Raw genomic sequence first — 11,695 nt, 5'->3', positions numbered from 1 at the left:
TTGCAGTCAGGGCTCCATAAGCACTGAGTTAGTGATTTGGTGAACGAACAAACTGAACAAATCTTTTGAAAGAATCCTTTTAATGAACTGATTCTAGTGATTCAGTTCAGTCAAAAGAACTGCCGATCCCATCACTACGGTGCAGGTGTGTACGCTGCTCTATTCGCTTGGAAAAGAGTCCGAGCAAGTGTTTAAACGTTCGTCTTTGGGCAAGGAGAAGATGAAGATGACTATGATACCGTGCTGGGCAAACTGGACAATTATTTTGTGCCAAAAGTCATACACGAACGAGCACGTTTTCACCAGCGTGTACAGCAGCCCAGTGAGAGAGAGAGTTCTTTCAGACTTCAGACTGACCACTTGTACCACTTATTAACAGCAAAGATTTGGACTGAGTGCCTATGAGGTGCCAGAGACTGCTGATCCGCATGATGAGATACAATCCTGTGGCAGAGTTTGTTCCAGGCAAACAGTTAGTCGTGGCAGAAACACTCTCTCGACATCCACTGGTAGAAGTTAAACAAGAAGTATCAGAACTGACCAGTGAGACGGAGGCGTGTGAGGAAGCAGTTCAAGAACGTTGGCCAGTTTCCCCTGGAAAGCTGGAACTGATCAGAAAGCAGACTCAACTAGACCCAGAGTTGAAGTTGGTCCAAAAGTTCGTTACAGATGGATGGCCGAGGTATTATGCTGATGTACCAGTATGTGTGAAACCTTGTTTCTCACATCGTGATCACCTTACTGTGTCACAAAGTTTATTACTTTACAACGACAGAATGTCTGAGTAAAAACATTCAGGACCTGATCAGTGTGTGTAGAGAATGTCAGGAGATGAAACCATCTCAAAGGAAAGAGCCTCTTATCTGTACACCGCTACCAAGTCGTCCGTGGGAGAGAATCGCGGCTGACATTTGTCACTTTGAGGGAAAAAACTATTTAGTGGTGGTTTATTATTTTTCCCAGTATATTGAAATTTTGCACCGTTCAAAATTGACAACTGACAGTACAGCCTGAAGAACATCTTTGTAAGATGGGGTTGTCCAAACAAACTCATAACTGTAAAATTAGACCAGGAAAAGGGCTGGATCAAACCTGCGACTGTTGTTAAACGGTTTGATACACCAAGGTCGTATATAGTCCAGACTGACAAAGGTGAAGTGAGACGAAACAGACGTCCAACTGTTTAAACCACCTGAACAACCAACTGAAGGGCTCGAGACTGAGAAAGAAAATGTGACTGAACAAAAGGAAGCCACAGAAGTAGATTCTTCTCCTGTCAAACCGGAGAGTCCTAAAGTGTTGAAAAGAAAGGGAAGGGAAATAAAACCTCCAGAAAGATATAAGGAGTTTGTGTAAATAAATGTTCGGGAGAGGAAACCCTAGTTAAATGTTAAAGGAGTGATATCTCGGATATTAGAAATGATACGAGAAACATGCTTGAAATATTGTTTGCACAAATTTCTATTCATTTGTTTTTAAAGAAAATGTTTATTTGGTTTAGGTGTCACTATGTCTCACGACTATGTACCAAAACGACAAACTGTTGAAAATATTCTAAATTCATTTAAATTGTAAGAATAGGGTTATAGCGAATATGTATCGGTATGTACAGGTAAATTCAAAAGTAATATCATTATAATATGTCAATAACTACACATTTATTTTAAATATCATATAATGAAACTCCTAAAAGGTTAGTGGAATGATTCACGATGACCTTGACTACTATCCCTGTAGATTCGGTGAGATTTTAGCTATGATGTGTGTAATTGATTGTCAAAGACGACAGCTTTATGTTTTTGATTGTTTTGTTAAATATGTTTGTGATGACAATGATTATCCGAAACGTAAATAAATCATAATAAATGCATATTTGACAATAAAAGAACTTGAATTGATGAAATGCTGATGTTAGTGTTGCTTTCCTTTATTTACCACGTGTTTTAAGAGTTTTAGACAAAACTGTTTGGTCTTGACAGCGTAGAAACAAAAATTCACTTTATTATTATTATTTTACTTTTAATAATGACTCGGTATATTAATATTGAAATATAAGGGTTGTTTTATATTTTTTAATATAATCCGATTTTCATGATTCCCTTTTAACTCCGGGATTAGGTTTAGATTCAGTGCCCGATTATTTTCTCATATTCATTAAATCTAATTTTGAGCACCTAGACCTCCCTCCCTCTGGAGGTCTCATTCGCGAAAAGAGAGACAACTGGACTCTGTAGAGTTTTAGGAAGCTCATTTTGAACTTTAGAAACCTCTTGGTCACCACCATGACCTGGCAAAAAGAGAACCTGTATTGACAAAGGACAATAATAATAAAGTACTGTCCACTTCTAAACCAGTAGAACAGGTTGATTAGTCACGTTAACATTGCGCTCGCTGTCTTACTAAACCTGACTTTGGCTGCTTTGTGGCACTTCTAACTTGATGATGTGTTTATCCTCTTTACTAACATCTTTCTCTTTCTTCTCCTTCACTGCCCCCTGACTGTCCAGACCACCTTTACAAGCAGCTTGAGAAAAATCGCCTCCTCACCAACGAACTAAGAGTAGCACTAAACGAGGCCTGAGTCGTTGTTCTTTGTCACCTGCAGTGAAGTCCAACCAAAACTTCCCTGGGATGCATGTTGAAAGAAACCTCAAGGTTAAAATGATTCACAGTTATGGTCGGGGCTCAAAGATTCTCACGCTTGTAGATCATCATGTGTAGCTCTCACGGCTTTTATTTTGACAGACACACTAAAACAAATACTCTCCTCAAATCATCTTTTAGTCACTCAACACATTTTCCGGCCCTCATCGAATCTGCTCAAGTGCTCAAAGACTTTTGACATGTTTTTTCAGCAATGATTGATAGACAAAAGCGGCTGCTTCATTATTTTTGTTACTACTTCCTTCTAAGAGGTTATTTAAAGTTGTAACTTCTTTTTATTGTTTTGTTTCTGCTGTGAGTAACTCAGTGAATGTTGACACACTGGTCAATGCAAAGGTCAACGTTTAAATAACACTATGTAGGAGAAAAAAGATCCCAGCCAATCAGAGTGAGCGGCAATGGTGAGTGGAAACCATGGCAGAAACCTTGAGCAGAACCAGACTCTTCTGCTGAAGACACTATATTGGGAAAGTGTCATAAAGAAAATGTTTTAAAACTCTTCTTTAAAGTAGCGTAAATGTTCAATATTCGCTCCGTCAGGACTGAGCCCCGACTGTACGTGGAGAGTTGAACCTTCTGTAACGTCTGGACAGACACAGTTGTGACTGCAGACATGTCCCTATGAAGCATGTCTTAACACCGTCTTTCGTTCTCTGCTGGACTTTCTGTTGACGCCCTGTAACGTCTGCACTGCTGTATCGTGAAGTTGATTATTTTTTACTTTTGTGTGAAATCTGTCTACATTTTGTTGACATTCATATTTATGATGCGAGTTCCGAACTACGTCATGACTGGATGTCGTTGCTGCAGCCATTTATTTTGTGTGCGTTTGTCTTTCATCTCAGTTTGTCATTTTAACTGGAATATGTAAATAAATAATTGAATCAAAAATGTTACTGTTGATTTTCTTAATGTCAACGATTTATCCTCGACCAGGAGTGGACACTTGAATTTCCTCAGGGGCGACAAAGTCAAAAAGCCAAAAACTATAAATTTTAAAATTTATAAACCATTCAATCTTATTTATGAATAGGAGCTCAATATTGCATAATATACAATTGCATTAAACTTTTTTTTATTTCAGCCTCAGTTTTATTGTTGGTTTATATTGTCAATAGTTCCTTTGTTATTCTACTCTGACAAATATTTGAAGGAGCTTACAGGTAAAAGATACACCCTTTATAGTGTTCGGATTATTTGCGTGTGAGATGGGTTAGAACAGGATACATTCCAAGTCTTGACTTGGACGGAACAACTGCTGAAGCCGAGCTCCTAAAGGCTGTTTGAAGATGAGAATATTCCTTGTTTGGGCTCTTTGTGGGGCTTATGCTGTTAATGCAGGTAAATGATAAACTCTGTTTACTTCATGTTGTTTCTTCTCATGACACCTAAACCACATTCAAATCAGTGGCGGCTGGCCCATAGGGGGCGCTGGTGCACCTCCCTCCCACTGATTTGACTGTTTCTTTACTTTATTTATCGTTTTATCTTTTATTTATTTTAGTATTTTTGTTTTAAATTAACATAGTTTATTCGTTTAGTAATACTTAATTTTTAAAAAATATATATCTATATATATTTTTCTTTGCATTATATTTGTGTGTGTTTGTGATAATTTGGTAGAAAGTATCTCTATTGTTCTGGTGCAGACGACAGGTTGGTTTTTAGTTTTTTAATAATTTAGATTATTCAGTATGATGTATATAAGAGTATAATTAAAATATATTTCATTTGGAATGAAACAAGGAGCATAATAATAATAATAATAATAATAATCTCTATTTATATAGCGCCTTTCTAGACCAGGGTCACAAAGCACTTTGACAGCCATTCACATAATGAACATTATTATCCATCATTAACTTAAAGCGATTAGATAACGGCGCTACAAATAACTCTTACTTAGTTACTATTAATGCGTTGATTTTTACATGTAATATATATGATAAGAGGGAAAATGTACAGGAAAAGGGCCCCAACTAAAATATTTTTCACCAGCCGCCACTGATTGAAATATTATTCTACTCACTTTGTCTAAAGTCTTCTTCCAATATCTAATAATTATATTTGAAGTCATTGTAGGATTTAATTTGGAAACTATACAAGCTCTGTTAGAAAAACAAGAACACAATTTGAAATACAGAATCTATTGTTTTGTCGCCGTTTCTGCTTCCTGTTTTGCTTCTTGGATCATCTCGACTTTCAAATGAAAAAAATAACATAAATACAGGCGTGAAATTGATGAGGTCATAGTCTTGCGCAACCTTTTTTTAAAGTGCAATTTAAGAACAATTCTGATATAGATACAATATATATATATATATATATATATATATATATACAATTATGATTAACTGATCAGAAGTTTTTACGTAAAGCAGTGCCTTTATGACGGTTTATTCTTTATTTACAAAAATATATAAGATGAGGATAATATATTATAAAAAATAAATAAAGTCATGTTCTTATAATTAAAATAATGCAATTTTTGCCCTTTTTCATATATCTAATGGTAATACTCTATATTAATTGTGACCAGAAGTAGAATAATGTCATAAGAAATCTCATTACTCTACTTGATTACACGTTTTTAAAGTATGTGTCCTTAAATTAATGGTTTTATCATTTTCTTTTCAACATGCTCTACTGGTTCTATGCTTTTATTTACAAAAAAGAAAAACCCGGTAAATTATTACTAAATGAAACTTAAACCAAATGTTGTTTATTGACGGTTTTTGTGTAGAGGTGTGTGGAAAAAAAAGGGATCCAAGACCATCATGTTGTCATTCTTTATTGACTTTGATTAATAAATTAAAACCTGACATGAAAAGGATAGTTTTTCCCATTTATTTTCAACCATTAAAACATTGTCTATTGACATGGTGACATCAACACGTGTTAATGTTTCAACGTCAGAGAGAATAGTGAGACTGTTTTAATTGTTGAGATTTAAAATTCACTTTCTTCTTCTTCTCTGCAGCGATTCACTCACTCACCTATAGTGCAACTGCATCATCTGGAGATTCAAACTTACCAGAGTTTGTGGAGGTTGGCTTGGTGGACGGTGTTGAGTTCAGTCGCTGTGACAGCAGTGGATTAGAACTCAAACAGGACTGGATGACTCGATTCACACATGATGATCCAGAATATTTAAAGAGAAACAATTATTATTGTAAGATGAACATTAAAAACAGCAAGAAAGACATTGAAGTTGCTAACGAAAGATTGAACCAGACTGGAGGTACACACACAAACACACACACCACACACTTGCACGTGTATTCATAAGCACATACGTACACACACGCACGCACACGATCACATACACATACACACCTACACTATTAACACACTCTCTCTCTCTCAGGTGTTCACATTATGCAGAGGAGGTCTGGCTGTGAGTGGGATGATGAGACGGGAGAGGTCAAAGGTTATGAAGACTATGCTCACGATGGAGAAGACTTTTTATTGTTCGACCTGAAGACTCTCACATGGATCGCTGCAAAACCACAGGCTGTCATCACTAAACACAAGTTGGACAATAATTCAGGTCTTAATAAAAGAAGACAAGATTATCTGGCCAGGTATTGTGTTGTCTGGTTGAAGAAACATCTGAACTACGGGAAGAACCTCCTGCTGAGAACAGGTAGCGTCACATGACCTAACGGGTTGCATCCCTCCCAGGATAGCTGGGACAAATGTAGGAATGTTTGTTGTTTTTATTTTGTTTGAATTTTTCAATGTTGACATGTCTGTGTGTGAGTACTTTATCTGTCTTCATTCGTCTCTCATGACGCAAGCCTGAAAAACAAAGACTATGAGGTTCTGATCTCAACAGTAGAGAAGCTGGACAGAGGAGTCACAGCCTACATCAAAAAGTGGCTCACGATGCCTAACAACAACAGACCTCTACGGAGACGGTGTCCTCAAACTGCCCCTCACCAGTCTCACGGAGGAGTTCATGTGCGTGAAAACACGACTACAGACACTGAACGAGTCCAAAGACTGTGTGAGGAGGGAGAATGCATCAACCTTGGCCACTGGGCGAAAGTGGAAACCAGCAAGAGGAGTGGAAGAGACAACATCCGCTCTCAGTGGGGAATGTTCAGCGAGGAAGAGGAGGTCTTGGGCTGGCAACTAGCCGCCCAGTCTGGAAGAAGGCTTCTGCTCTGGAACGGGCCAAGGCAGTCTCCATTGGCAAACAGGGGCAGTGGACACGGTGGGAGAATGTTGAAAGGAGGAGACTGAGCTGAAGGGATGTGTGGGCCATGGAAGCAAAGAATCTGAACTTTGTCATCAGAGCCTCCTACGACGTCCTTCCAACATCAACCAATCTCCATCAGTGGTTTGGTGTAGAATCCGGGTGTGTTCTGTGCTCCAGACCAGCCTCCCTCTGGCACATTCTCAAAGGGTGTAGACCAGTCTCACCCAGGGGCCATATACCTGGCGCCACAACCAACTCCTTACCACTGCCGACATCTAACCCTCACGAACAATGAACTTTGTCCATGAAGGGACTACACCTGCCAGGAGCAATCCTACAACATCAGAGAAAGACCAGCTGTGCCCAGCACGAGACTGGAAACTCCTGGCGGACATGGGACACAGGTTTTCCCTCCCCCCTGAGACCTGACGCAATGCTCCGGTCCCCTTCTCTGAAGAAGATAAACATCATCGAGCTCACCATACCTTATGAGGACTCCATGGACGAGGCTTATGAGCGAAAACATCTGCGCTATACAGAGCTGGCCGCTGAAGCACGACGTCGCAGCTGGAATACAGAAGTCCGCCCAGTGGAGGTTGGATGCAGGGGTTTGTTGCAACATCCACCGCCAAGCTGCTAGGGGACCTGGGAATCAGGGGGAAACAGGGGACCTGGAAACCCTATAATACACAAACTTAAATGATAATTATAAAAGTCACAAATTCATATAATCACTCACAACTTACCACTCTCTTTTAATATATGTTTTCAAACTGATACAAAATATATTTTTCATCAACAAAGTTTGTGTCTCTTCTCCAGAGCTTCCATCAGTGTCTCTCCTCCAGAAGACTTTGTTCTCTCCGATCGTCTGCCACGCTACAGGGTTCTACCCTAGAGCAGCCAGGTTGTTCTGGACCGAAGGTGGAGAAGAGATTCATGAAGGTGTTGAAATTGGAGACATTCTTCCCAACCCTGACACAACCTTCCAGATGAGGGCTGAGTTGAAGCTGTCAGACCCGTCTGAAGACTTGGAGAAGTACAACTGTGTGTTCCAGCTCGCCGGCGTTGAAAAAGATTTGATCTTCAAACTGGAAAGAGAGAACATTTTACCTCACAGTAAGATTGAACACTTTGATTACTTTCATGACGTCAGTCGTGACCAGCCTCGGTTTAGATTTAAAAGTTTATTTAAGGATCAAACATGACACTGATTTTAATGGAGGTAGATTTGTTTCTCTTTTAAAGTATTGTACGATTTAAAAAAAAAAAACGTTGCTATTATTAAAAAAAATGGCTTCAATCAAAATAAACTTGCAGTTAGAAAAAGTTTTGTTTTGATTTCATTGCATAGTTTTAACTCAATGTGCAAATGTCAACACACACAAATGTCCTGCCCATAATACAAAACACAAACAAAGATAAACAATTAAATAAAACACTTTCAATCAAAAATAGATTCAAACCCCTTTTTAGAATAATTTTGGTTGAGCAATAAAGAAAAGAAAAAACTATCTCCATATGTTTCTAGTTGACCTTGTTATTCCTAAACCATCAACTGTTTCAGGATCAGTTAAGGTCTAATTAAGAAGGAGACCCTTCTTATTTTAAGTGTTGATGAGTTACACATTTGTTAATAGTTAAGTCGATAACCCAACACACATACACATACACATAAATACACACACAAAATCACAATTATGAACTCTCATACTATAGGATTTGAACAGAGTCAACTAAAAAAGAGAAAAATAATTAAAATTAAAAGTTAAAATACTATTGAAAAAACAATATTGTTACAAATATTAGAAAATAAAAGTTGACATAGATAAAGGAGCAGCCGAACGACACCAAGTGAATATATTTAATCAACAGCCTTTTGTTTTTACATCCAATATATTTTTCCAGCAAATAATGTTTTACAATGTTTCAATGCTCCACTCCCAAATATGCAGACATATGCATTTATACCCTTTTTTATAAACAATTACGTATCAAAATATAGCAAACTTTAACAGTTTTATCACATATCATCATGTCATCAACATAACATACATAAACTGTCAGAAAATGTCCATTTATGGACATCTTAAATACTGTCTATATGAACTTCTGCACTTCATGAGGCACAGCAACCCCTTAAACTGTAGTAATTTCCCAAAACAAGATTTACAAACACTAAACTCTGGATGAAGAGTTTTCAAACTAGAAGTTTCTTCTGAATCGTCAGAACATCAGTGGACGTTATACTCGTCTGATGTGGAATTAAAGACTCAGTGACGTGTTTGACAATCAGTCAAGAGTGTGTCAACAAGAGAGCTGGAGTTTTTGAGCTGCTTGAAGATGTTCCACTGATGTAAGACTTTTGTTCTGATGATGAGCTGCTGTCTAATGGTTCTCATGATGTTTGACCAGAACCGACCTCCAACAACCACATGCATGCCTCAGTGATTGTTGTTCCCTGCATTGTTGCTGTTGCTGCTGTTGTTTTTATCGTCCTTTGGTGCTACATGAAGAATAAGAACAGGTGAGAAAACAGGAACAGACTTGAGTTCAGTTTGGACAAATAATCCAGAAGTTGACAAAGATCAAGAGACACGATGTTACACAACATTGATGACTTGACAACTTTACAGAAGTATATAAGTAACATCAGAATATAGAATGGTTGAATTTAACATTTAAAATATTGTAACGTTTAATTCGTTTTTTGAATAATTGAATTCAACAATTTGAATATTGAAAGGTTAAATTTGTTTTTATTTAATAATAGAATATCAAATATGTATATAAGTGCAGTCATGATCCGGTGTTAATGTTTAATATTGAATTTCAAAGGCTACAAATTAAAAAACATTGAATCTAGAAAATATATTTTTTTAATTATTAAAATTAATATATCAGACTAAATGTTGTTGAAAATTACGTAATTCATTTTGAAAATATTCTAATATTTGAATTTAAGTATTCAATAAAAAATGCGCCCTTTTTATTTTATTTTAAAAAAAAATTCTAGAGGAATTCAACGTTACAGCATTTGAAATGTTAAATTCAAATATTATGATGGCACTGATATACGTCAACACAACTTAAAAACAGATATCAGTACAATCTTTTCCATATAAAAAGTCAACAGCTGCTTCCTCTGTCCGGCAGCTTCCAACTGAGGCGGATCTGGAGCCACTGAAGTCCCTGCACCCAAATGCACATGCCAACACACATCAAATGCACATAACAAAACACATGTGGTTCCATGGCAATCCCACCCAAGCACACTTGACTCTTTCAACAGGGATGCTGTTGTGTTCAGCACTAAAGTGTAATTTTCTAGAGGCCACTAGAGGGCGGGAATGCACCTAATGACTGGAAGTGTTACTGATGTGAGTGAAGGCGACGAGGAAGACTGCCATCACTCGAGCCCGTACTCGGTGAATGTGCTAAACGATACCAGCAAAGTAGTTTTTGTCACGAAAATCAATTAACAGTTTTAATGTTTGGTTCTATTCCGCTTTCTCTTGATTAAATTATCATTATTTAGTATTATACATTTTATTTTTATCCTTTTTCGTTTTACCAAAACGACAAACTGTTGAAAATATTCTAAATTCATTTAAATTGTAAGAATAGGGTTACAGCGGAAATGTATCGGTATGAACAGGTAAATTCAAAAGAAATATCATTATAATATGTCAATAACTACACATTTATTTTAAATATCATATAATGAAACTCCTAAAAGGTTAGTAGAAAAATTGCACTGCTATGATTCACGATGACCTTGACTACTATCACTGTAGATTCAGTGAGATTATACTGTAGACATTTGAAATAAATTAACATTAAGTACATTTATTACTATATATTATTATATCATATATTATTAAATATTATATTATATATTATTACTATATACAATTATTTATACAAGTTATATAATAATATATAAAATAATATAAAGTCATTATTTGTTAATGATGACATTTTTTTTAATTATATTTATCTGTAGGTTTGGAAAGCTATATTTCAAATAAATGTTTAACATAGTAATGGTAATAACCAGTTTTTAACATCAAAAACAATTTAAAGAAATTGAGATATAAAGTAAGTAAGTAATTTTTATTTGTATAGCGCTTTTCCAGACCAGGGTCACAAAGCGCGTAAACAATCAAAACAATATTCAATAAAATATATACTTTAAAGGTCAAGATGAAACTGATAACAACACAGGAGTTCCAGAAAATCGAGGAAAAGCCTGAACAAATAGAAACGTCTTAAGATGTTTCTTAAAGGAGTCAGTAGACTCCATGCTTCTTTGGTTAGTTTGATTGCTCTATATATTACATAACTTTTATTAGTTTCACAACCAATTTAAAAAATCGATCACGATCCCAGAAGAAAAAAACCCAATTAGCATTTTAAAGAAATTGATAATTTAACATCATATTTTTGCTATGATGCGTGTAATTGATTGTCAAAGACGACAGCTTTATGTTTTTGATTGTTTTGTTAAATATGTTTGTGATGAGAAACGTTTATCCGAAATGTTATTAAATCATAATGAATGCATATGACAATAAAAGAACTTGAATTGACTTGATGAAATGACGATGTTAGTGTTGCTTTCCTTTATTTTCCATGTGTTTTAAGAGTTTTAGACAAAACTATTTGGTCTTGACTGTGTAGAAACATAAATTGACTTTATTCTTATTATTTTAACTTTTAATAATGACTCGGTAAATTAATATTGAAATATTAAAATATTAGGGTTGTTTTATATTTTTTAATATACATATAAATAAATATAATAGGGAATAATGAAAATCGGAT

The 11,695-nt window shown here is 36.1% G+C and overlaps 1 protein-coding gene across 1 annotated transcript; it reads left to right on the top strand.

The window, feature by feature from the left end:
* Window positions 1–3,901: 3,901 nt before the first annotated feature.
* Window positions 3,902–11,431, top strand: LOC148076295 (H-2 class I histocompatibility antigen, D-D alpha chain-like). Its single transcript, XM_087793358.1, has 6 exons — window positions 3,902–4,005; window positions 5,645–5,905; window positions 6,032–6,310; window positions 7,691–7,987; window positions 9,284–9,395; window positions 10,025–11,431. Exons 1-6 carry the CDS (start codon window positions 3,954–3,956, stop codon window positions 10,053–10,055), a joined length of 1,032 nt encoding a protein of 343 aa, XP_087649484.1. The 5' UTR covers window positions 3,902–3,953; the 3' UTR covers window positions 10,056–11,431.
* The last annotated feature ends 264 nt before the right edge of the window (window positions 11,432–11,695 follow it).

The sequence above is a fragment of the Callionymus lyra genome, chromosome 6 (assembly GCF_982586985.1).
Source record: "Callionymus lyra chromosome 6, fCalLyr1.hap1.1, whole genome shotgun sequence".
In the NCBI taxonomy this organism is placed as follows: domain Eukaryota; kingdom Metazoa; phylum Chordata; class Actinopteri; order Syngnathiformes; family Callionymidae; genus Callionymus; species Callionymus lyra.
This window is presented reverse-complemented; position numbering and strand designations above follow the sequence as displayed.